The sequence below is a fragment of the Engraulis encrasicolus genome, chromosome 23 (assembly GCF_034702125.1).
Source record: "Engraulis encrasicolus isolate BLACKSEA-1 chromosome 23, IST_EnEncr_1.0, whole genome shotgun sequence".
Classification (NCBI taxonomy): Eukaryota; Metazoa; Chordata; class Actinopteri; order Clupeiformes; family Engraulidae; genus Engraulis; species Engraulis encrasicolus.
In genome coordinates this window covers 6,258,249-6,285,272 of record NC_085879.1, presented here as the reverse complement: position 1 = coordinate 6,285,272, position 27,024 = coordinate 6,258,249, and the positions used below count along the sequence as shown (strand labels likewise).

Sequence of the window (27,024 nt, the reverse complement as noted above, 5' to 3'; positions counted from 1 at the left end):
TATCTCGCAGATCCGCCATTTCAGGAACGAGCAGGCGCTTTGTTAGCTGAGCTCAAAGAACAACAGGACAAGAACTGTCAGATATGCTCTGACTGTAAATGGCATACTTTCAAATCTCGGTGGATAGATTCACGATTTGAATGCCTTTTGGAACATACATGTCCGAATTGGGTTTTTAGGCTTGTGATTTTTGAGACTTGATTCTCTTTATAGAGCTGCTAGCTGTGCTACACGGGTAGTGTTGTGGCTCTCAACTAGCTAGAACGTTTTTGGCTGCTCAAATTTATTTTGAGCTTTACAACTGTCTCTGACCTTTAGAGACATTTAATTATCTTATATTTAGTACCCATACATAAGCAACGCTGACGACCACCGTCCAAGAGTCCAAGACCGAAGGGGAGATGGCGAGCTCCGTGGGAAACGTGGCCGACAGCACAGGTAAACAGTTCCCTAGCTCTTTATGTAATTTAGCCTTGTCATTAGCTCGAGGCACCTCGCGCTAGCTAGTTTAACACACGGCGTGAGTGATGTGCTGATGCACAATTGTGATATAGTCTTATGGCCTTGATGTACCGTATCCAACATGTTAAACCCATGCAGCTCTTCGTGGTGCATGCATCAGCGACACCAGTTTAGCTGATAATTTGCCTCCTTAGTCATGATGTCCCTACTAATGTTATCTGCCCTGGCTGTCGGTAGCAAGCTAAGCTAGCGAATTATGGCTTGGAGGTTAGTACTCGCCATGGCTGACACACAGTGGTTCCTGAAAGCTGGCTGTTGTGCCCAAAACGTCTGATATATGTGCTGTCTTAACACAAAATCCCCATTTCTGTCGTGTATTAACAAATTATTTTTGTCTGTCCAATTATTCCCTAGTGTCGTCTCGCCTTGTTTTCTGGCGTGTGCAGTGAAATATGTTCTTGAAAAACCTGGCAGCCCTCCCGTTCCCTCCCAGACCCTTTCTCTCCCGATTCCACTTTCCCACCCTTTGAAATGTCATTTCTTTTTTTGCTGCTGCCTGAAATTAATAATGCCCGCATGCCATTGATAATGCTTTACGTGATCCCTTACCCCTCTCAAATGTAAAGGGTCAGTTGCTGTCCCTTGAAAAGGATAGTGATCATTGTGTGTAAGTTTACGTAACGTCGTGCAGGCATCACGTTACTATTTTGAGTGTGTGTGCGTGTGAGCAAGCCTTGCTGACCGTTTTTGTTGTTGTTGCACGTTTCCATATATACATATTTTTGTTACACTGAAATAGAAGTAAAATGTAGTGACCATTCTGAGTTATCCCTTTCTCTAATGGTGCCATCCACAGTAGATAGCGCAGCAGTGCATTCCGCTGCTTTCCATAATACTCCACTCCCCATTGTGAGTCTTCTGGCAGAGAAAGACGAAACGTCTTGCTGTTTGGCGGTCACATGCAATGTTCCACCACCCAGTTTCATTAATAGCACCATCCTCAGCATCCCCCCTCATTTCCTATAGCTTGTGTGTGTGTTGTGCCGTGTTTCTGTTTACCTTTGTTTGCATACCTATTTTGATTTTTTTTTTTATGTCAAGTTTTCTTTTTTATCCTTCAACTATTATTTCCATTTCTTCTAACGTTTGTTCTCCCTTCCCCTCCCCACCCCCTCCCTCTCCCCATCCGCTGGGCCCTCCCATCTCCTTCTCGGGTTGTGTTGGTGCTCCAGAACCGACCAAACGTATGCTTTCCTTCCAAGGGTTGGCGGAGCTGGCCCACCGTGAGTACCAGTCGGGCGACTTCGAGGCGGCGGAGCGCCACTGCATGCAGCTGTGGCGGCAGGAGCCCGACAACACGGGGGTGCTGCTGCTCCTCTCCTCCATCCACTTCCAGTGCCGCCGCCTGGACAGGTGAGAGCCAGAGAGCCAGCCGCATGATTTCCTAACTACCCTCAGGCATGATGGAAGGTGGCAGCATCATAAACATACTTCCTGCCAGTAGTTGGTTGTCCTCAAAGCTGGCACAAAGTGACAAAGGTGGCAGCATGCATGATGCATCCTCCAAAAGGGTCAGGTGCAAGATCATAGTCATAAAGACAGGAAGGAAGAGAGAGAATGCGTCTGCCCACTGATGGTGTGCCTGGAAACGCTTTAGTACGGCACACCTTTCAGCCGTCGTGCTTCCTAACCTCTTAAGGTAGGGACACATAGACGTGAATATGGCCAAGCGAAGCGAATTTCGCCATTCATTCCTATGAGGGAAGCAAAAGCGAGCGAAGTGGAGCGAAGCGAGGTGATTAAACCAGCTTAAATATCATGCAAATGAGGAGCGAATTTCGCGTGCGGCGGCCAATCAAATCAACAACATAACTGTTACATTCCATTTGATTTGCCGAGAGGACCTGATGATGGTTGAGCTGTCAGAATGGAACACTGGTGTTCGCCTCTCTTCGCCTCGCTCGTTTCACCTGCTATGTGTCCCTAGCGTTAGTTTCAGCACTTGATAGGGGTGCTTGCATGCATGTGGCTGCTATAAAATCTATATATTATACATTTACCACATCCATCCCTTTACCCCACTTGTTCCCCCCTGTATATAAAATAACTACCTACAGCCTCATGTCTTCCATCCAGTATTAATGGCAATTTTCGCCAGGTAGTGTAGTGCACTCCTTGGAAGTATTTACTGCAGATGCAGCTTTTCAAACAAATCAACTTTTGAGGATGTAGTATAAGAACACGTCGCTTCAAAAATTTGAACCAGTCAGACCTGGAGGTTGTGAGAGGTAAAGCTTAGAATTCCAAGTAATTTTGTGTAGGTGTCACTGATGATGCATTTTTTAAATGTCAGCAAGTAATGACTGTAATGCCGTAGGGTTGCACCCCCCTTCAACATACTCAGAAATTCAACCAGTCTAGCAGGAGTTTGTGAGAGGAAACGCTTGGAATTCCATGTCATTTTGTCAAGGTTATGTATGACCTTTCAGACTACCCGATTTGTTTAGTCTCTGGACGGAAGGCCTGGAGAGAAGGTGTTAATTGTTGCAGGTCACGATGAATGAAACATCGGAAGATTGTTGAGGGAACAACCTGTTGTTTTTCAAACTGTGTCTGTGCCCTTTGGCCAACGCTTTGTCGTCACCCTCAAAACCCTGTTCGCTTTGCATCCAAAGATTCAAAACAAATTTCTGCGTTGTGATTGGCCAGCCAGTTCTAGGGCCTGGGGCATTGTGTAAGGCTAGACCCACTCGCAGGCAAAAACAATTTTGGCTGCTGGCGGGTGGGCCTAGTTTACTAGGCTACACGCATGTAGTCATTTTCTATGCGTTTGCAGCCATCCTACCATGACCAAATTTAATGTTCCACTACATTTGCCATTACGTTCTACGCTGTGATGTAGCACTCATTTGTTGGATGATTCCTCTCAGAATTAGGTAAGAGGTGTACCCTCTAGGCAGGCAACTGAGTGTGACAATAGACTCTTGTGAGCAGCCGACGATAAGGATTTATTTTCTCCTTATGAACCTGTGTGTCATGTGCTAGCTTTTAACATCAGGCTTTAAGTTACGTTTCATTCCTCCCTTTTCCATCTGGGCTGGCTTGTTTGTGGACAGGGTGGTGCTGTCAAGAAGACAAACAGGATCTATTTTGAACTCAAACAAGATCCTCGTGCATTAAAATAAGTTACCGATGTCCCTGTAGTCACACTTGCAAACCCTGTGGCTTTGATAAAGGAACTAATTTGTTTGTGCTGTATCCTTATTGCTGTGTGCACAATAAACAAGGGAAGAGCTAGTGTGATTTCAATTGCATAACCGCAGTTGATCTAGTCACCTTTGGATATATTGCCTTAAAGTGTGTGTGTGTGTGTGTGTGTGTGTGTGTGTGTGTGTGTGTGTGTGTGTGTGTGTGTGTGTGTGTGTGTGTGTGTGTGTGTGTGTGTGTGTGTGTGTGTGTGTGTGTGTGTGTGTGTGTAGTCACTCAAGTTTCAGTTAATGGAGTAAACATGTGTCTTATGTATTCATATCAACTATGTGATGAATCTACTGCTTTCATGCATTGTTTCTGCTTCTCAGTGATGCCCATCATCACTGAATGAAGGAGTCAAAGTCCCATACCTGTTAAATTGGTAATGTCAGAATCGTAGTTGTATTGTGTGATCTTGTTTTGTCACGGTGGCTGAAAAAATGAGTACAGCTAAGCCTTATTTGCAAGCATCCCCAATTTAGCCTATCCTTTAGGGATTCATAAAGCCTCCATTGATTGCTGTGTTCTTGAGCTGCTGGCAGCACTGCTGCTTACGCACTGTGGACCTGTAGTTGCTATGCCAGTGTCTCATACGTCGTGACTGCACCATGTGGTGGGGTGTTGATGCCCGCTGGGTGGATGGGCGCTATGGCGGAGTGTTATCATTGCTGCGCATGGATTGGCACTGCCCACTGCATCGCTCCACCATCTGCCAAAATGCACACTGATGGGTGATTAGTTGTTGGAGTACTTGTATTTCTGCTGATGAATAAGCACTTATTGGAAGCCATGAGTGGTGAAACTGGGTAGTCACGTTTACATTTAAAGCTTCTTAATACCTGTCCTTTAGTTTCATCAGTTCATTTTCCCTAATATTCCGTTACGTATGTCCAATTGAGTCCATAGTCAGTCAGTCGTTTTCAACTCTGCCCTATGCTCTCTCTCCCTGACAGTATAACGTTTCACAACTGCACTTTTTAACCAACATAGGTTTATTTTTGGAGCACAGGTGCAGTCTTCAAACCAACCTTTTTTCCACCTTCTGACATTATTGTCTAGCACCTGCGTACGTCACTTTATATGGGGATGTTTTGTACTGCATTGTACAAAACACTTTTTACCAATCGGAGTAAGGATATGGATTGCTAGAACCGTGTGATCTGATGACACCAAAAGAAACATGCATGTCAACATGCACTTAGACTACTGAAGCGGATCACCATGCACCATGCATGTCAACATGCACTTAGACTACTGAAGCGGATCATGATCCTCATAATAGGATTTTAACATGGGATATATTTTGTGAGGTGCGTTTTGAGACATTAATGGCTGTATTTCAAATTTTAGTGAACAATAAATTGATGAATTAAATTGCAATTTAAGTTGTATGATGGCTACTGTTCATTGTGTCAAAGTGTAATTTCTTTAATGTTGTTCCATGAAAAGGTATACCGTTACTTACAAATCTCCAGAAATGTAAGGGAGGATGTACTCACTTCTGTGACTTCAGTAACTTTTGAAAATTGATAGTAGCGTTTCCATGAAGTTCCCAAGTCCTGACATATGTCCCATGACTTGCAAATCATTGGCGAAACGGCTTCTATTTTGATTACCCCAGAAAAAAATTGACGTGACGTGATCAGGAACTGCATGATTTGATACGTCGCTGTTATAACAATCAGATACTGTGTTGTGATTAAAAAAATGGCCAGATGAAATATTCAAATCGTGACTGTAGTTTAAAATTTTTTTTATCATGATTTACAGTATGTTCTGTTCATCACAGAGTTACAAAAATCACAACGTGCATTAGAGTGTCTATAAGGGTATTTAGGTAAAAAACATAATTTTACGGGTGCTGACATTCAACATGTGGGGAGTGAAAGTGTAAAATGTCCTTCCTGGTATTCAATGTGTAAAGATGTGCAAACCCAGGACCCTGAGCGTATGTCCCCTATCTCCCGCTCCTCGCAGGTCGGCACACTTCAGCACGCTGGCCATCAAGCAGAACCCCATGCTGGCGGAGGCCTACTCCAACCTGGGCAACGTCTACAAGGAGCGCGGCCAGCTGCAGGAGGCCATCGAGCACTACCGCCACGCGCTGCGCCTCAAGCCAGACTTCATCGACGGCTACATCAACCTGGCCGCCGCGCTGGTCGCCGCCGGCGACATGGAGGGCGCCGTGCAGGCCTACGTCTCCGCTCTGCAGTACAACCCCGTGAGTTAAAAAAAAAAAAAACGGCAACTCATACTATTTTTATACCACACCACCAGGGAAGACAGCCATTAAGCACTGTGGCTGCTGTTCCATAATTCGTGTTTGCTCAGCAGTACAACCCAGTAAGTCAGGAAGAGTAAACACTTTTAACATTCTCATTCGTCGTACAGCACCAGAGAGGACAGCTGTTTTGCACTGTGCAGTAACGCGTCTCAGCTCTGCAGTACAACTCGATACGTCAACTGAAAGATGATGTCATAGCCACCGCATTAACATACTGATGAGGAGTTGAGATGCATCTGATGTGGACATGGTCCGAGAAATAGCACAAGAGTGACCTTTTTTCTGCTTTAGTGCCACAGCTACAACGCTCATTTAATGTGAGCAAAATACATTTCATACCACGCCACCAGGGAGGAAAGTCATTATGCACTGTGGTTAGTGCCCTATATTCAAGAATATAAAAGGAAGTGGCTGACAAACTGGGATAAATTGGTTTCTGTAGGAAATGTAGTCGGCACGCATGCATACACACAAGCAGATACTTATACTTAATTTATGCTCTTGCAATGCCTTTTTCATGCTCTTGCATTGCTATTTTTAGACTTGTGCCCACACCAGAGTTCTCAACGGGTCGGGTCAGCCCGACAAACCCGACGGGCCCCTTGGGTTCGGGCCGGGTTCGGGTCGAAAATATAAGCATATGGCTCGGGTCGGTTCGGTCCGCGGGCTCAATCTTTTCCGCCCAGTGAAAAAAAAAAAAATCAGTTCTGCTGTTTACCGTGAATCATGGCGAATTTCCCCTTGATGGGTCAGTAAAGCTAGGCCTATCTATCTAAATATATGTAGGCCTGCGTAACGAAGGTCTGGAAGGCTGCTGCATGCAACATTTCGCGCAGTGCTTAGCCTAATTTGTAAATCACAAGGTACCGGAACGCAAAACAAACATGACATCACAGCGATGATGAGTTGGACAGAGGTCCCTGAACGCACAGAAAAACTACACTGGCTACAATTATGCAAACGAATAAAAACGGGAAAAATTTTTTTAACGATATTGAGTCCCATGTCAGCTCATGGAACCATACTTTTGTTTCTTAATACAAGGGACGGTTGGCAATCCAATGGCTATTTTAAACAACAGCCATAGTAGCCTATTTAATACTGTAATGACAACAACCAATATTTTTAGTTTGATCGCTAACTTTATGCTTAGTAGTCTCAGCAAATGCAGTGCATGGAAATTATGCTTATGAGGTGAAACGAAGCCGAAGCGGTCTTCTATGGAAAGGACAGTGGCTTTCCAATTAGGCTATCCTTTCCCCGTATTCACACAACGTTGGCATATGCGTATTAAACGTTAAATCCACGCTTTGTTGGCGACTTTGTTGCATATAATTTGGCTAATCCGCATGTGCTGTTGCGATATGCCACTTCACTATTTAAATGGCTCGTGCAACCGATGGTAAGCGAGCGGGCAGCGAAGACGGCGATTTTTTCCGGTTAGACTTGACTTTTCACACTGACTGCCTGCTCGCGCTTCGGTCTGGTTGAAAATCCCCCCAGCCAATGTTTTATTTGGAGCGTGTATGCCCTGTTTGAATGAAATATCACATTGTCTTTGCTGTTCTCGTGCTGTTTTCGACTTGTAAGCAACTGTCGGGAAGGAAAGGCGCGCACACACATGGGAGCGCTCGCCAGCCGAGGAAGATCTCATCCTCTCACCTAGGCTATCTGTCTTTTTTGCTACATGGCTTATACATGCATCAACCATAGCCCAGGTGCCACTAGAAATTAGTAGGCTATGTCCAAAACCTTGTGTGCCGACCAAAATTTGATGAAACTTTTAAACAATGTTTGGCACAGCCAGGCTTTCCATCTCATCCGCGCATATGAACAAACAAGGAGGGAGGGGCAACTTCATGTAGCCTACATTTAATCAGACACTCGGGATGGAAATGTAGTAAGCCTACATTTAGAAGTCAAAACAAAAGGTGGATAGATTGTTGTTGCCGTGAAGCATGAGGCGGTTATTGAAATCGCGCTGTGGATGATTCTGCTTAAATAGCAAGCAGATTTTATATTATGTTTCTATTGTGGAAAATATCTTTTCACTCATTTACTGCACATAAGACCCACCACAACCCGTCATTCTCCATAGGATAACGTGGGGAAACTCGACCCCCGACTTCGGGCCTCGGGCCGGGTTCGGTTAGATAATTCCAGTGATGTGTCGGGTAACATCGGGCTCGGGCTTTAAAAGCCACGGGCCGGGTAGGGTCGGGTTGACATTTTCAGGCCCGTTGAGAACTCTAGCACACACACACACACCTACTTCCACATACATTCACGCCTGCCTTTGTTCCTTTGGCAGGCCTGCATTGTTGCTCATATCATGTAGATTATGTGTGGGTACATGCACAAGATTCCATGTACTTCATTGTTAGTAGATGCACATGTACTGATGGAACAATTTTTTGTTCTCTCTCTCTCTCTCTCTCTCTCTCTCTCTCTCTCTCTCTCTCTCTCTCTCTCTCTCTCTCTCGTGTGTGTAGGATTTGTATTGTGTGCGCAGTGACCTGGGTAACCTGTTGAAAGCACTTGGCCGCTTGGAGGAGGCTAAGGTATGTCTCATCGGGTCCATCCACCTTGGTGGCATCACGCTTTTGGCTTTTATTAATTTCATTTTATTTAGCTTTTTTTATTTATTTACTTTATTTTTAAGTTTTGTAGACAGGGTTTTTCTTTCTTTTTCCTTTTTTCCCCCCCAAATTATTAAATATTCCTTTCCATCAACACCCCACGCCTTTCCAACCTTCCCCCTTTGACCCCTGTGCTCCGCCATTTTGTGAGTTGTTCTCATTTTTTATTCTGATAAGGGGTTCTGGTCAGCCCTTTCTCCTGTTCCTCACTGAGCTGGGCCTCCAGCAGAAAGTGCCTTGTATCCCATCAGCCCAACGCGTCTTGCTGCACCGCTGGGCCAGAAGCACCCCTCCCCCTTTTCATAGCAGCATCTAGAGCCAGATCCACAGAAATAAAACTGGAACAAGCCTTGCTCAGAGAACCGTGTGGCTTCATCCATTGGGGTATTTTTCTAAAATTTCAGAAAAATCTTTTGTATATCCTCTCATTAGGCATTTTTGTTAATGTAGGCATATTTGAACAGTTAAGTTTTGTCAGGTTCTTTTTTTGTAGTTGAGAACAACTTTTTTTTCTTTTTGCAAGATAGGCATTTTAGTCATGATGACCTCCTCAACCCTCTCTCTCTCTCTCTCCTCATCTCTGTACTCTACCCCGCTTCCTCTTCAACATCTACCCTTCAAAGCCCTGTGCCTCATCCCGGCCTCGGCCTCAATCAGGTCTTCTCCCCACAGGAAGAAAGGCTCTTCTCCTTTGCATTGCCAATCAGGCCGTCAGACTCTAAACTGTAAAGGGCTGCCAGTGTTGCAGCATCCTCTGGAGGGACAAGGCTGGCTCGGTCTTTACAGAACCAATGGACTGGCGGAGTTAGTGGTATATTTTGCAATGCACCTTGAATAAGACGACATCTAACCTGCACCCCCTGTCGACCACTCACCCTCACCAATTGCCTCGCAATGCTAAATGAACGCGACTCCAAAATCCTTGAAATTTGTAGCAAAATCTTGCATTCTGCTGCCTGAGAGGACCAATTGTCCTTTTTGGTTTGCTGTTAACGCCAACGAGCCTCCCCGGTTGTTGGGAGTGTAGCTGGAGGTGTGACGTGGATGGACAGAGTTCAACGGCAACTGGGGCGCTATCCCTTGCCGCAGGGTTAGGTGGCACCTTATTGGCTCCTGAGGGGGAGGGGGTGTGGTTGTGGGGCGAGGCAGACGGGGATCGGCATAGCGACCGCCCTCTGGCCCCACCCACCCGGTCATGATGTCCCTCCCCCGCGCGCACGCTTCAGGTTGACGTGGAGTTAGCGCCGCGCGCAATCGAGCTGCCTGCCTGACCCCTCAGCTATGCACATGAACACATTTGTCAGTGCTCAGGAGGGGACGCCTTCAAGTGAACTACCCACATCAACGATCAGTCGATCAACGATCAGTAGCTTACCGAAACACCAGGTTATACCTCAACGTCAGCTCTCACAGAGCCATTAGTGGTTGACTGTGACAGTGGCTGATTGTAGCATTGGCGTACGAGCGGGATTAACGCTTATCTTAGGTTTGGGCCTTTAACGTCCCCCCTCCAAGGCTGCGCCAGGCAGGCAGTTCCCAACCTGCGCTCCACCGCACGCGTCAGTATTGCTGGGCTAGAGAGAGAGAACCCAACCTGCGCGCCACAAGCATATTGACCTCTTTATTTCAGAGCTGAGGAGGCTTCTAGAGTACAAAGAACATAAACCCCGTCCCACTCCCCCAGGCTTCTCTCCTCTCTCATTGGCCAGGACTCAGGAAATGCAGGACAGGATAAAGAATCACAATGTATGTACTGTACAATTATGATTAGTCTTCTTTGATTGAATTTAATTCAAGTATTGTCTTTGTAAGATGAAAAAAGAAAGAAAGCACTGAACATAAATCAATCAGCAGATGCAGAGAGTAAAGAATGAATGGAATAATAATTTTCTCCCCCCTGTTGTCTCTAAGTATGCAATGATTTGGTAACATGTCCAAAACAATGTGATCAGTTCATGGGGGGGAAGATCAAGCCAGTTGGCCTCCCTTCTTTTGTCTTAATTTGGAGTTAATCAAAGCAAACATAATGGCTAATACGTAACAAAAGTCCGAAGCCTTTCTTCTCTTCTGCTTTTGCCCTTCTGTGCAAACTCTTTCACCCCCCTTATCAAAGACATTTGAAATGTATGTGCATGAGCATAAGATATGGACATCTTAGATCAGCTTTTCTTTTTTTTCCAATTCATGTTACGTGTAATTTTTTGGTTTGGTTTAATCATTTGGTGTGTGGTTTTTATTTCGTACATCCATTTGAAAAAAAAGAAAAGAAAAAAACAGCAACAAAGAAACTGTTGATGAATTGCCAACTTTTATACTAACGATCTTTTTTTTTCTTCTTATTTTGTCTCTTTTGGTTTTTTCTTCCACGACTGATATTGTTATTTAGAAGGTTTCAGGTGTGGCCAGGCCGGGTGGCCTTGGGTGGCCTGGCCGCCCGCCCTCTCCAACAGCGCAGGTGTGGCCCCTGCCCTGCCGGAGCGCCACGTAGGCCACCAACTACTACTACAACCTCTCCCCTCTGCAGCGGCCGCCCCTGACACAGTCCCAAAATATGGTAACGGGTTTGTAACTGCCAGCGAAAAGAAACAGAGGAAAAAAAGTTAAGAAGAAACCTTAAAGGAAAAAGATTTAAACGCTATCTTCGTTTTTTTTAAAAAGTAAAAGAAAAAAAGTTCTGCTGTCTTTTGGCTTCCTTTGGAAAAACGCACTTACTAATAACGAGAAGACATAAATGGACAGATATAACAAAAAAAGCGAAAAGAAGAAAAAGAATTATCAAGTTGATGCAGCTCAAGGAGCATAGTAAAGAGAAAAAAAAAAGCAAGACGCAAGTAGTAAGAAGAAGTAAGAAACCCTCTAACTCTTACTTGTCTGATTATTTCCTCCTATTGATCTCTGTTGTTACCTTGTTGGTTTGTTTGTTTTTTCTCCGTATTATGAATTATGATTTCTTTGTCATTTTTTCTTCTTGGCTGGCTGGAGCTGTTGCCGCCGCCGCCGCTGCGTTGTGTGCCGAAAGCTGATGGCGCAGCAGCACGCGCTGTGGGTCTGCAGTGCGCATGGGCCGCGCCAGCGACATCCCTCTGACATGCCACAGCAGAGGCGCGCGCTCGCGAAAAAAAGCCCCCCTCCCCTTTACCCCTCTCCCCAAACCCAGAATAAAATCCCACGAACATCATCCCTCCCTTCCCCACCCACACTCCAAAAACCCCTCTTCCCCTCCCTGTCCTCAATACCCCCCCCAACCACACCTGGCCTGCCCGCTGTACGCCCCAGGGCCTGATCAAACTGCACTCTCTTCCCAGCCTGGCACCCAGTAAGGCACATCCACATCTAGGTCACATTGGCATCCACTGATCTTGATTTGATGATTGTTATATGTACACATAGCCATAGTTCAGCACATACATATTGATTTGGCATATCTAGCTCCTCCTTGTGATGTGTTGTAACTGCCATGAGGAGAGTGGTGTGGATGTTGTCGTGTGAGTGTGCCAGTCTGGTGTCTTGAGGTGGGCTAGGGAACATCAGTGCCCGCCCCCATGCGGGTTGGCGTGCAGCGGGCCACAGCGAGCCGGAGTGGGCGCGATGCAGGAGACGCAAGCTTATAAACAGGGGTGACCCGACGCAACACAGGGTCACAGCGCGCAATGCGGCAGCGCCAGCGACGCAAGCGCCCGCGTTATAGAGGTGACCCCCTCTCCTCTCACCCCTCTCCGACAGGCTCGGAGGGGGATACGGGGCTCACGAGCGCTCGCTTTACAGGGACCTCCACCCATGCCCAACCCCTGCATCCAAGGTTGTCTACCGGAGTCCATGTAGAACTCAGGCAGCCGTGTCCATGAATTAAACCAGTCTCCGCTATCTGGCCAGATTATTGTGTATACGGTTAAAATAAAAGTCTTAAATTTTATATACAGTATATATAAAGTTTTATGATTTTTTAATGTTAACTATAATTTTATATATTTTTACAATCTATCTTTTACAATGGTAGGTGTGTCTCTGACACACCCCCTCGGCTGTTTTTGAGTGAGTAACTAATGGGCTGCCCCCTGCGTCTCGCACACGTGCACATGTTTTTGTGTGTTTGTGCTGTTTTATTGTGAGCCAGGGGGCCCGAACTGATGAATGCGGGGCTTTGTGGGGCGTGTGTGCTGGTCGGATCCGCGCAGCGCAGATACACAAAGCGTGCAGCTTTCGCGCGGCAGACAGAGAACTCAAAAAGCGCGCGTGCTGGCCCACACTGCAGAGCCCACTTTTTGCTGTCAGCAAGGACGGAAGCACTAACACTATTTCTCTCTGCTCCCTTCCCCCTCCCACCCCTTTTCTTTACTTTCTTTTTTTATTTTCATTCACACTTTTTATCTTTGTTATTTTTCAATTTTTTTTTTTTTTTACAACTACTCCCCACACCCCTACCTCTACCCTTCCCCTCCTCCTCCTTCCCCGCCCTCTTCTTTTTCTTGTCCTCCCCTTTCCTTTTCTGTCTCTCTGCCTTTTCTGTCGATCTTCTCCTCTTCTCTCCTTTTGCTCTGGTTGTTATTTTCTTCCTTTCTAAAGGCGTGCTATCTGAAGGCTATTGAGACCCAGCCCAACTTTGCGGTTGCCTGGAGTAACCTGGGCTGTGTGTTCAATGCCCAAGGAGAGATCTGGTTGGCTATCCATCACTTTGAGAAGGTGAGCGCTTGAAGATAGACATGTTATGAACAGCAATTAATCGTGAAAAATAAATAAACTCAAGATGTTACATTTTGAGAATTGTTTTGGTTTGTTTGTTTGTATCCTCAGGCTGTGACCCTTGATCCTAACTTCTTGGATGCCTACATTAATTTGGGAAATGTCCTCAAGGAGGCTCGTATATTTGACAGGTAACATCTGCCGTTTGCTAGTAGATCGCTAACCCTCTTCTGATTGTAAGACAAGAACGAGTTCACTTGAGTAGAGTTCAATGACGAGACCACGGAATACCGCGTCAGGCATGGCGCCCGACTCTTAATGAGGAGATGTTCCATGCTGCCTTCCTTCTGAGAACACTCCTACTCAAAATATGAATGGGCAACTCGCCTGGCTAGATGAAAAACGTGTGTAGCAAAGGAGAAAACATGCATATCTGTCTCAAAAAGATTGGGTGCAGGACTGGCAAAGTCTGCAACACCAAGCTCCCGTTTCTCTAACTTAAATGTGACGTTTCGGGCAGCATGCCCTTCATCAGATGCAGTGAAATTTTCCTTTTAGGTGAAAAACATTCCCTAGCTTTCAAACCAAAAATGGGCATTTGGTAGTAGGGGGTTGGCAGAGTCATTGCTCAGTGCACATCTGAGCAGGATTTATATTTTGTATAGTATGTTGTTGTCCTAAGCATGGACATAATGCTTTTCTTCCTTCGTCAGGGTCTAGAATGTGTCTTCATTGTTTGTACCTCTCTCCCTTGCCTGTTCAGAGCGGTGGCTGGCTACCTGCGAGCTCTGAGCCTGAGCCCCAACCATGCGGTGGTGCATGGCAACTTGGCGTGCGTGTATTACGAGCAGGGTCTGATCGACCTGGCCATTGACACGTACCGCCGCGCCATCGAGCTGCAGCCACACTTCCCCGATGCCTACTGCAACCTGGCCAACGCGCTCAAGGAGAAGGGCAATGTAAGTCACTCCTCTGTCTGGATGTGTGGCTATTACTGTTATTTTACCGCTGTCTCTCTCACACACACAACTGAAAGTAGCGTGGAGTAAATGTATTCCTTGACAGAATTCTAGGTGTATGCACAATATTATTTGCACAGATCCAGCATGTATTGCTCATTATCACACATCTATTGACATGCATACATTCACCATGCACATCCCTTGGGAAAAAATAATTGTTAAGTAAATAAATAATTTTACCCGTGATTCCTTTCCTAATGAAAGTTGTTTCTGTGTCCTGTAGGTATCTGAGGCGGAGGAGTGCTACAACACAGCTCTGCGCCTGTGCCCCACACACGCAGACTCCCTCAACAACCTGGCCAACATCAAGCGAGAGCAGGGCTTCATTGAGGAGGCCGTGCAGCTCTACAGGAAGGCCCTGGAGGTGAGGACATGCCAAATAGAATAGATAAATAAATAAATGAATATTTGTTTTTTACAAAACATGGCTGGTAGCTCAAAGTCGCAGTGTCTTAGAATGCACGTTCTCTTTAGTGCCGTCACTATTCACATGTACAATTAACACTGAAAATATGCACAACGTTTGCATGGAAAAAGACCTGAAATGAAATGAGATGTAAAATTCTACACTGAAGTAGTGTATAATAAAACGCTGACTATGTGTGCGTGTGTGTTGATGCCCAGGTGTTCCCTGAGTTTGCGGCGGCCCACTCCAACCTGGCCAGCGTTCTGCAGCAGCAGGGCAAGCTGCAGGAGGCCCTCATGCACTACAAGGAGGCCATCAGGTAACCTCATGGCTGCTTTTGGTGCTGAAATGTCTTTTTCCGTGTCCAGACCAAGAGCGAACTACGCTGCCTGGTAGCGTGGGTAGCAGAAGAAGTTTCGCCTTGCATTCGCTCCAGACGCAGCATTGACATGTTTGATTCAGCTAATCACATAACGGTTCTGGCTTGACAGTCTGGGACATTCAGAGATATGAACGTTCCGATTGGTTTTCGCCGAACAGCGTCAGAGCGAATTCGCCTACGATTAGATTTAGTTTAATCGTCAAAATTCGCTCTGGTCGCTCAAGAAGCTTCGCTCCTGGCGAATTCGCTTCGGTAGCTTGCTTAGGCTGCGTGCCCTCCATAGAGAAATAATGACTTCCGTTGCTTCGTTCGCTCCGTTCGCCCTTGGTCTGTACACGGCATTTGGCTTCATCCTTAGTTGTCATCTCAATGCATGAAGCGTGAAGCACAAGTTAATCAAAATGTTATCCCCTTGTACCTTAAATCAAACTTTTAATTTCATGTTCCCACTTAACTGGTGTTGAATGGAGATAATGTACTTACTCAAATAGCATTATGTAGTAATATCGTGATGTAATATTATTATGTAGTTGTAATGTGAAAGTTGTGATGGAGATGATTAGTGTGGATTGAAGTGTGTGAATTGGTATTTTGTTGTGTTTTGTTGTCCAGGATCAGCCCCACGTTTGCTGATGCCTACTCCAACATGGGCAACACTCTGAAGGAGATGCAGGATGTGCAGGGGGCTCTGCAGTGCTACACGCGCGCCATCCAGATCAACCCTGCCTTCGCAGATGCACACAGCAACCTGGCCTCCATACACAAGGTAACACGCTCACAACCAGTGTCTGCCACCTCTCTATTGTGATTGTGTGTTTCCTACAGGTGTAATATATGGATAAGGATGTGTTCTGGATGCAAGTTCTGGACTTAAATTTAATACTTTTAAAAAAAATGTTGGTGAAAAGAGGACATTTTTTGTGTTTTTATTATTATTATTATTTATTTATTGATATTGTATGTTTATTTTCTTGTTCTTGTCATCTCTGCAGGACTCTGGCAACATCCCAGAGGCCATTGCTTCGTACCGCACAGCTCTGAAGCTGAAGCCTGATTTCCCAGATGCCTACTGCAACCTGGCACACTGCCTACAGGTGAGAGAGAGGTGGAGATACTATGGAATGGTGTTTTGGAAAACAGCGTAGAGTGCATGAAGAAAGAGATCAGACAACCTGTTAGAGACAAACAGAAAATGTCAAAATGAGAGAAACATTCTGTGTAGTTGAGGATATAACAATTCAATGCTTGGCATAACATCCTGTTACCTGGCTTTTTGTTCAGATTCCCCCTATTTAAAATTTGTTTTGCATGTCAAATTTCAATCTAGACCCGTGCTGTATTGTGAATGAATATTGTGCATGTGATCCCCAGATTGTGTGTGACTGGACTGACTATGAGGAGCGCATGAAGAAGCTGGTGAGCATCGTGGCCGACCAGCTGGACAAGAACCGGCTGCCCTCGGTGCACCCCCACCACAGCATGCTCTACCCCCTCTCACACGGCTTCCGCAAGGCCATCGCAGAGCGCCACGGAAACCTCTGCCTCGACAAGGTACACGCACACGCACACGCACACACACACACACGCACAAATACACACGATTTATGCATTAGACTTCAGGTTACATTTCAGTATTGGTTAATCAGATCAGCTGGGAATCAAATCTTGTGTGGAATTCAACAACTAATATTCCAGCCAATGTAATGCGTGCTGTAGCTTCAAGGAGGTAACATCAGGGTATAGGGAACATGTTTTCAAACATTTGTTTTCAAAAGTGTTCACTGGCATTCCCTATTAAGTTTGAAAGCAAATTTTTCTTCGCCATTTTTTGATAAAAGAAAAAAAAATACTCACAAAATGCTAAATATGGCTAGTCTCTTTAACATCTTAATGTTTAGGCGCTGTTAGTGGGTCAGGAAAAGGCAGCAGGTGGTAAGCTGTGAAATCATGCCTCCATATCGGGAAGATGAAAGGGAACACTCCAGTGTCACAGATGTCATGTGGCAAGAATTGTGTGTGGGGTGCTACGAGAGATTATGTCACCATATGTCTCAGGGCCACCGTGCCATGGCTCAGGTTACATGTGACTCGTAGCTCACCTTTTAATAACTGAGACGGCAAGGCACCTGCAATGCTCACAGCACAGCGGAGTTTACAAATACAAACATGTAGGCACTCTCAAAAGCACTGGCCAGTGACCACAATACATTTTTTTGTGAAATAATTACATGATTGTAATTTAGGGGTCTTTTTATATAATAAAACCTGCACTTTTGGACGAGAGTATTGTGATTAGTCTACAATCTAAAGCAGGAAAATGCTTTTTTATTTTAAATGGGAGTAAACAATCCTACTGGTAACACCAGCATTACATTCCCAATCCCTCTTGTGAAATCTTAAATCTGAGTTAACAAAAGGAAAAGACAGTTCATACTTCATCATTTGGATGGCTCTTTCTTTGCAATACCAAAGCATCACTCAATTCCCTGTGCTTCTTGTGTGTTCCTTCTGCAGATCAACGCGCTGCACAAGCCGCCCTATGAGCACCCCAAGGACCTGAAGACCAGCAACGGCCGGCTGCGCGTGGGCTACGTCAGCTCCGACTTTGGCAACCACCCCACGTCACACCTCATGCAGTCCATCCCCGGCATGCACAACTCCGAGAAGTTTGAGGTGAGTCATGATGAAGTCATGTGGTGTGCAGCTCTGTATAGAAATGTGGATTGATTGCAAATGTATTAATATGTTAAGAGTAAGACATTTCATGAAATAATGAAACTGTTTGTCTTCTTTGCAGGTCTTCTGCTATGCTCTGAGCCCAGATGACAGCACCAACTTCAGAGTTAAAGTGATGGCTGAAGCTCACCACTTTGTCGACCTGTCACAGGTATTAGCACAGACATGCGCACGCACCCATTAGTTGACTTCAGACAAACTTTGGGACACCAAAGACTTATAAAATGGATAAAAACAAAGACATATCGGACACCAAACTCACTCACTGCCAGTTGGTTGTATGCACAAGCGCCAAAGTTGGATACGACCCCCATATTGAGTGAGCTACTGAACTGAACCATTAGTTGTTCAAGGGTAGCATACACACTCTGTTCTATCACAGAAAAAGCATGTTCTTCTGGCTTGCATCCCGCATGTTCTCGTGGCCTGCATCTCACATGGTCTTGTCTTGTCCCTCCTCAGATCCCCTGCAATGGGAAAGCAGCTGACCGCATCCATCAGGACGGCGTCCACATCCTGGTCAACATGAATGGCTACACCAAAGGAGCCCGCAACGAGCTCTTCGCCCTGCGCCCAGCTCCCATTCAGGTACAAACACACTATGCCGCACAGCCGGTCGGTGTTCCCCTGTGAATATAGCCACTTCCTGTTTAAGGAGCTTTCACTCCGTTGCACTGAACTGCACTGAGTCAAAATTGAACTGAAGGAGTCTTTTAATCGAAGAGACGAAATGTCTTCAAACTCAAGAAACGAGTCCAGAGTGGTCTACAACTAAACTTAAAAGATGATGTGAATGAATGGGAATGAGACCTCGGAGACTAAACTGACATTCTTGTCCCTTTTTCCTGTGTAGTGCATGTGGCTGGGATACCCTGGCACCAGCGGAGCCCCCTTCATGGACTACATCGTATCGGACAAGGAGACATCTCCCCTGGAGGTGGCTGAGCAGTACTCTGAGAAGCTGGCCTACATGCCCCACACCTTCTTCATCGGAGACCACGCCAACATGTTCCCACACCTCAAGGTACACTACACACACACACACACACACACACACACACACACACACACACACACACACACACACACACACACACACACACACAACTGGTGGTAGGGTGTTGCTGGTGGGTCATTCCACGCCAAATCAACAAGTGCCCGCGCACTTAGGTCTCAAAAAATTCTGAAAATATTACCAAGTGTACCCATGGTACTTAAGAGAAGCACTGTAAATTTATTTGAATGCAAGATGTATACTCTCCGTGTTACAGCCAATTTTACTGGGGGAGGGGGGTGCCCATTTTGTTCACACTCTTTTTTTTTTGTCAAAGTTCACAAGCCCCTAGCTCAATAACTAAACCATGTAGGAAGCTCAAATTTGGCATGCTGGTACATAGATAAGAATAGTTTGTTGCTAAACTGTCAGTTTTGGTCTGTATGATCCTGCATCGTCATAGCATTCCCTCAAAGACGATACAAATTGTACTGGAGTTTTTGGCTGTGCTCTGTTTAGGCCTTCAGAAGACATATTTGTGCCCAACATAGCCTCATGATTTTTTCCCCTTGTAGATACAAGTAGAAACACTCCCATAAAAATCTATAAATAGAAAGGAAACTTTATCAGTGTTTGAACAGAAGACCGCACAAGTCTGACAAATCATTTTGGGTGTCATTTTCAGAGCACCAGAACACCTTATGGGACTGTCCCCAGAATTTTATTTTATTTTTTTCTTCATTCTCCATGAAGTCTTCTTTTTAAAAATGCCAATGAGACTTGTCTTATGTGATGTTTTCCTTTTTAATTTCCACCCTGAACATGGGCAAAATGCAAAAAGAGAGCAACATGATTTCTATAACATTTAATGTAAAGACTAAATAATCAAATGCAAATTTTGCCCAGACATGATCACCCGAGAGTCCCTGTGCAGGGGTGCAGGTATCCCTTTCAATTTCAATGATTTCAGGAGCGTTCAATGTGGGAGCAGGTTCACACACCAAAAGAGACAGTAGGTCAGGCACAAAGAGTCATGTTGTTACTTTTTTTGACCAGCAGATGGCAGCGGAAGAAACGCATAGAAAACATACTGCTCTCAATGTGCATGGTGCCCATGTTCAGGTTGGAAATTAAAAAAGAAAACATCACATAAGACAAGTCTCATTGGCATTTTTAAAAAGAAGAGTTCATGCAGAATGAAGAAAAAAATCAAATAAAAATCTGTGGACAATCCCACAAGGGGTTCTGGAGCTCTGAAAATGACACCCAAAATGATTTGTCAGACTTGTGAGGTCTTCTTTTCAAACACTGATGGGGTTTCCTTTCTATTTATAGCTTTTTATGACAGTGTTCCTACTTGTCTCTACAAGGGGAAAAAATCAAGAGGCTATGTTGGGCACAAATATGTCTTCTGAAGGCCTAAACAGAGCACAGCCAAAAACTCCAGTACAATTTGTATCATCTTTGAGGGAATGCTATGACAATGCAGGATCATACAGACCAAAACTGACAGTTTAGCAACAAACTATTCCTATCTATGTACCAGCATGCCAAATTTGAGCTTCCTACATGGTTTAGTTATTGAGCTAGGGGCTTGTGAACTTTGACAAAAAAAAGAGTGTGAACAAAATGGGCACCCCCCTCCCCCAGTAAAATTGGCTGTAACACGGAGAGTATACATCTTACATTCAAATAAATTTACAGTGTTTCTCTTAAGTACCATGGGTACACTTGGTAATATTTTCAGAATTTTTTGAGACCTAAGTGTGCGGGCACTTGTTGATTTGGCGTGGAATGACCCAGGTAGGGTGTTTTCTCCTACACACATTCTTACATCTCAAGGTAGAGCTTGTGCTGTCTGTCTGCCTGCTCATCCAAACGATGCTATACCTTGCTGTGCATATGGACACATTACAAATGCACATAAAATAAATTCTTGCATAGGAATACATTCATTTTCTCCCGATACAAAGGCTTTGTCATGTTTCTTTGTACATTAACTTGTGTCTACAGTAACATACAATTTCAAAAGCAGTGACTGTGGCTTAGCTGAGTGTGGGTTGTGGGTAGCACTGAGCTTGTTGTGGGTTGTAACTCTTTTGTTTTGCTCCCCTCAGAAAAAGGCTGTGATTGACTTCAAGTCCAACGGCCACATCTTTGACAACCGCATCGTGCTGAACGGCATCGACCTGAAGGCCTTCCTGGACAGCCTGCCTGACGTTAAAGTAGTCAAGGTCTCAACAATTTCCCTAACATTAACACTAAATGTAATTGCAAATGTCCTCGACCATAAGGAGTTATTGATTTTATGTAAAACTGAGCACCAGAAATATAATCGTATTAAAAGAAAAATATCTAATGCGGGACTTGGTTGGTACTTGACCAACTTGGGTACCAGTTTTAGTTGTTTGTTTGCATCATTGCTACTGTACTTAGTGCATGATATTCTACTAATCCCCTGTATTGTTATTGCAGATGGAGTGTGATGGGCAGGAGGTGGCGGACAACAACGGTGCCCTGTCCATGCCCGTCATCCCCATGAACACGGCAGCAGAGGCCATCATCAACATGATCAACCAGGGACAGATCCAGGTCACCATCAACGGCTTCACCGTCAGCAACGGCCTCGCCACCACACAGGTAGGACACTGCACATCCATAAAGTATGTTGTAATGCGTCTTTACAGTCTGTCATTTGTTTTCATGGGGATAGGATGGGGTTAAATGTTTGAATGAATGACAAATACAAACAAACCAAGTGATCATACTTAATAAAATACTTACTTACTTACAACCAGTCTGGTTCCAATTGGGAATGTCAGTCTGATCTGTCTCCTCTGATCTGTGTCAATATGGAACGTTCAAATGCATCCATTCTTCTAGTATAAGGGTATATCGTCCTTGTTGCTCTCTGCAGGCCTTGATAGTGGAGGGCATGGTAGTGGATGACACAGTGGTCCTACAGGTACAGCACAGCCGCTGTTCAATGTCTGGTGGGGGGAGAGGGAGATGATTTGACACTTAATTTGGAACGGTTTAGCAGTGGAGTCTATGGGGAGCACGTGGATGGGGTGACTGGCAATTGGATGGAAAGTCATAAGAGAATGTAGTATAATCTAGCATTTCACTGTGGGTGTGGTGGTGGGGTCAGGGAGGGTTTCTGTTAAAAGGAGATCACAACTAGGGCTGGGTATCGCAGCCATGTTCCTGTATCGATTCGATTTTGATTCTTAGGGCTTTGAATCGATTAATCACGATTCAATTCGATTCGATTCGATTCATTCCAAATCGATTCAATCCGTTCCCTTCTTGGTGCCAGGATTTCCCCCAAAAGATGCTGTTGCCTATTTTTATATAAAAATGTCAAAGGGCTGTGACTTGGCAGTGTTAACAGATTGCTAATTTGTAATAAGTAGGCCTAGGCCTAATTGACTAATACCTACTGGGTATTTTCCATACACCTAAATTAAACAAAAAGAACAAAAAGAAAAAGAACCAAAAAATCGATTTTGTGCCCTGTGAATCGATTATGTGAATTTCGATTCGATCGATTATCGATTAACTCGATTATTTTACCCAGCCCTAATCACAACAACTATGATACTAGCATTGGAACATGTTCCTACATTGTGTGAAATGTATATCTCGGGTAAGCTCAAGTGTCTCACCCTGGTGTTGAATGTGCTGCTCAGATCAACAACAAGGCGGCCACAGGAGAGGAGGTGCCGCGCACCATCACCGTGACGACCCGCTCGCAGTACGGCCTCCCGGAAGACGCCATCGTCTACTGCAACTTCAACCAGCTCTACAAGATCGACCCTCCCACCCTGCAAGTCTGGGCCAATGTAAGTCCACCACAGCCATGAAAGCACCCTTATTTCCAACCTTCCACGGAAAATGTTCCCCTCTCAGATCTTGGCTCAGAAGGTTGGCAGCGTGTATAATTGTGTAGAATGCACACTGACGCCGAAGTTACATCTACAAGATTAATAAAGTTACTTAATTTAATATTTAGGTAATTTGACACGAATCCCCAACTAGCCACGATTGTAAGTTAAGAAATTCCATAGAGCCTAGATGTAAGCAACTAGGCTTCTTTTTGAGCTTCATTTGAGCTTCTTCTTTTAATTTTGAAAAAAAACAACCTAAACTCTTTGTATCGATAACATGACTGAGCGAGAATCTTGAGACGTTGAGCTGTTTGTTCACTTATATTCCACATACTGTATTTCCTGCTCCTCCCTCCGTGTCCCTCCTGTAGATCCTGAAGCGTGTGCCCAACAGTGTGCTGTGGCTGCTGCGTTTCCCGGCGGTGGGCGAGCCCAACATCCAGCAGTACGCCCAGAACATGGGGCTGCCGGCCGCCCGCGTCATCTTCTCCCCCGTGGCCCCCAAGGAGGAGCACGTCAGGAGGGGGCAGCTGGCCGACGTCTGCCTGGACACGCCGCTCTGCAACGGACACACCACCGGCATGGACGTGCTGTGGGCCGGCACACCCATGGTCACCATGCCTGGTCAGTCACCATACAATATCACATCTTTTCTTATGTTCGCACACCCATGGTCACCATGCCTGGTCAGTCACCATACAATATCACATCTTTTCTTATGTTCGCACACCCATGGTCACCATGCCTGGTCAGTCACCATACAATATCACATCTTTCCTTATGTTAGCACACCCATGGTCACCATGCCTGGTCAGTCATGCTACAGTATTACTTTATGTCTTTTTACTGTATCAGTGTATCCCACCACGCCTGGTCAACTATGCTGGGCGGAATATGATGAGCACATTACAGTATATGTATATTTCATGGAGTAGTATATATGAGATGTATTATTTTTTATTGCATCAAAGTAAATATCCACAAAAAACACTAATGCCTCTTTTCCACTGTCGTTTTTCTGGTAGGCCTACAGCTTGACAAAGTGGCTTTTCCAATAGGCACGACACAGCTCAATCGTGAAGCAAAAAGTGGGGGCCAAGACACGCTGTGTCAAGCTGTAGGCCTACCAGGAAACCGGAATTGGAAAAGAGGCACAAGTTGCATAGAAATCTCAAACCTAATTCAGGTTTCGAAGACAATATTGCAGAAATAATAGTGTTTGCAGCAGCATCTAAGAGTTCTGGCAAATCATAACCAGAAAGTGACCCAGCAAAACCCGTTTTTACCAGCACCCCATTTTGTGCCTAGCAGGATCCCACTATGTTTATATTACAGAAGGCCGTTAGCATTCATGTGAGCGGAGTAGAAGGTGTGTGTATTATCTTGACCTTGTGTTGTCAACGTTTCAGGTGAGACTCTGGCGTCGCGTGTGGCTGCCTCCCAGCTAACGTGTCTGGGATGCCTAGAGCTCATCGCTCCGAGTCGACAGGAGTACGAGGAAGTAGCAGTCAAACTGGGAACAGACATGGAATAGTGAGTACCTCTCTGACGTCATTACAGGACATTGTATTATGGCTTTTATATGAATTGACTGAGTCATTCAGGTACAGGGTATTAAGTACCGGTAATGTGTAGGCAAAGGAAACAGACAAACTTGTTTTAAAGGTTAAGCCTTCAATCAATTTAAACAATGGTAAGACTCCTTTTTTAAATTACTTAATGTTTCTGTGCAACTGCCATGATTTTTTTTATGTTCAATGCTGTTCTCACACGGTTCCAGTTATTAACAATCCAAACGTACCAGAATTAGTCTGGGAAAGAAATGTCACATTAAGGCATTATTCTCTGTATTTGAATGTGAAAACTGTGTGGTTGTGTGTTTATTTTCACATTCTGGGATCTTTTCTCCTGTATTGGAAGTTCACTGCGAGTTGTTTATATGTTATATAAGGTGAAACCCCTCTCAAAGTATGCTTTGACATATAGGCTACTGTCTATGTGTCAAATTATTCCATAATTTACATGTTAGTCCACATGGCCCAGCCCTATGTTATGTAAGGATGTAACCCCTCCCTGTCTATGTATTTGCCCTGCAGCCTGAAGAAGGTGCGCTCCCGCGTGTGGAAGCAGCGCATCTGCAGTCCGCTCTTCAACACCAAGCAGTACACCATGGACCTGGAGAAGCTCTACCTGCAGATGTGGGAGCACCATGCGAACGGCAACAAGCCCGAGCCCCTGGTCATCACGCAACCCATCGAGGCCTCCGAGACGGCCTAGAGAGGAGACTCACCCACCCCCACACCCAACACCCCACACCCACCTCCTCAGCCATCTGTGCCCCAGGCCCACAGCGCTATTGCACCAACCCCCGAAAACAAACTTGCGCTAACAACCCCTACCAAACCTACTCCCACACACCCTGGAGTCTCTCGCAGGTGGAACTGAGATATGCTCTCTCACACATACAAGACCGCCTCACCCCTGAATGAAATCAGGTCCTACCATATGCTCCTTTTCCCCCTCCTTTACCCCCTATGCCTACTATGAGACTATGAGGAGAGAATGTGCCCCCTCCCCAAGCCCAAATCCTCCTTCCCTCCCTCCATCTCCTTATCCCAACACTTAAAACTCGTCTGCCACCCTCCCTACCCAAGCTAATGACACAATCAGTCTGGTAATGCTTTCTGTCGTGTGTATATCTGTGTGACAGAAGGGGTGCGTGGGGACGGATCGGAGTTGGAACATGGACCAGACAATTTTGCTGGACAATTTTGTTTCTTCCTTCCTTTTTTTTGTTTGTTTTTGTTGTTTTTCTTTTTTCCTTTTTTGAAAGAAGGGTCTTCAGAGCAAAAGGGACAATTGTGCACCTAGGGGCGACTTTGATCATAACAACAAACCATGTCAAGAAAAAAAAACAAAAAACAGCTTTATTGAGTGCGCAGCATTTGTCTGCAGACTACATTTTCCCCAGTAATGGTGTAGACTGAGTAATCTGCTCTTTTTATTGTCTGGGGTGATTTAGTGAGGAATGAATGTATTTAGGACAAAGATAGAAAAGATTAAAAAAAAGTAACTAAATGCCAATTGCAGGAGGATACGTTGTTACTTTGGAGTGTCTGTCATGTGTCATTGTGAAATACAAAAATGCTGCGGTGTTCTCCCCAGTGCATCCGCCAGGGGGCGCCGGACATCCTTGAGAGGAGTTGAGTCGACTGCCCGTGTTTTATGAGCGAATGAGCGATAAGGTTGGTCTCAGTACCCCCTGCTGGCCCCCATAATCACATATGAGTCGTTGTCTTGTCATCAGGTGGAGGCCCAGGTAAGTATTTCTAAACAGTCTTGATTTTATATTCACTGCTTTTTGTCTGATTTTTTTTTTCTTGGTTCATTTTACTTTCTGTTTTTCTGATTTCTTGAACGTCATATTGGCCATTTTATTTAAGACCAGACAATGGTGTGCTGGAAAGGCTAGCGTGAAAACATGAACTCTTGTCATTATTATTAAAAACAAAAAGCGGCCAGTCCCGGAGTCGTCTTGTCAAAAACGTGCTACATCCCGCCATTGGTTTGATTTCTTCAAAATTGTATATCAAGTGAATTGGATGGTAAGGACAGTCTAAATGCTATAATCGTACCGGTAAAAATGCACTGTTCTCCTAGATCATCTCCCATCAGTTGGAAAAAAGAAATGTTCGAAGATGTTCTTGTCACTGCTCTGTGCTAATAAAAAAGTGTTGATGTCACTAATTGTCTCTTTCATTTGTGTAATTCAGGTTATTTTTCCTCACAGAATGTTAAGTCCCCCCCTACTTTTTTCTTCCTTCATCAGTGTTTTAAGCCCAGTTGAAGCTTAATAATGATTATTTATAGATGTAGAAGAATCTGGCACAATCACACAGTACCTGAGTGCCAGACTTGATGAAATGTTAAAAGGGAAAGGGCCTAAATGGTTTCATTCTAGACCAGGGGTGGGGAGCTTGTGTCTTGAGGGTTGTTTACGGCCCTTGAGGCCATATTATCCGGCCCCCGATATAATTTTAATGTTATGCAGCTTCACATGAAATATGACGTGTTTTGTAAAGGAATTACATTTGCAAATGGATTAAAGCCGGGCATACACTGTGCGATATTTTCACTCGTGGGTCTTAAGCTTCTGCTCAAACTGCGCGATGGAATTTTACTGTTTAAAAGTTCACAGCTCACGACTCACGTCCTCACACTACACGAGCCGACAGTCGGATGCGAGCGAAATGCTTCCACCGTACGACGCGACAGGCATG

General features: G+C 45.0%; 1 protein-coding gene and 1 non-coding gene across 3 annotated transcripts; both read left to right on the top strand.

Moving 5' to 3' along the window:
• Positions 1 to 26,487, top strand: LOC134439691 (UDP-N-acetylglucosamine--peptide N-acetylglucosaminyltransferase 110 kDa subunit). 2 transcript variants are annotated; one of them, XM_063189600.1, is made up of 22 exons: positions 1 to 438; positions 1,725 to 1,875; positions 5,689 to 5,932; positions 8,488 to 8,556; positions 13,198 to 13,314; positions 13,426 to 13,505; positions 14,078 to 14,273; positions 14,560 to 14,700; positions 14,961 to 15,061; positions 15,737 to 15,890; positions 16,117 to 16,218; positions 16,496 to 16,675; positions 17,639 to 17,797; positions 17,922 to 18,011; positions 18,323 to 18,448; positions 18,714 to 18,884; positions 20,972 to 21,088; positions 21,330 to 21,494; positions 22,547 to 22,699; positions 23,116 to 23,368; positions 24,154 to 24,277; positions 24,841 to 26,487. In XM_063189600.1, the coding sequence occupies exons 1-22, from the start codon at positions 402 to 404 to the stop codon at positions 25,019 to 25,021; spliced, it is 3,111 nt and encodes a 1,036-aa protein (XP_063045670.1). In that variant the 5' UTR covers positions 1 to 401; the 3' UTR covers positions 25,022 to 26,487. The 2 variants fall into 2 exon arrangements, with proteins under 2 accessions (XP_063045670.1, XP_063045669.1); XM_063189599.1 differs by having other exon boundaries at positions 1,695 to 1,875.
• On the top strand, positions 13,578 to 13,672 carry LOC134440715 (small nucleolar RNA U83B). Its single transcript, XR_010033014.1, has one exon. It is a non-coding gene; the product is annotated as a small nucleolar RNA U83B (small nucleolar RNA).
• Positions 26,488 to 27,024: the final 537 nt, after the last annotated feature.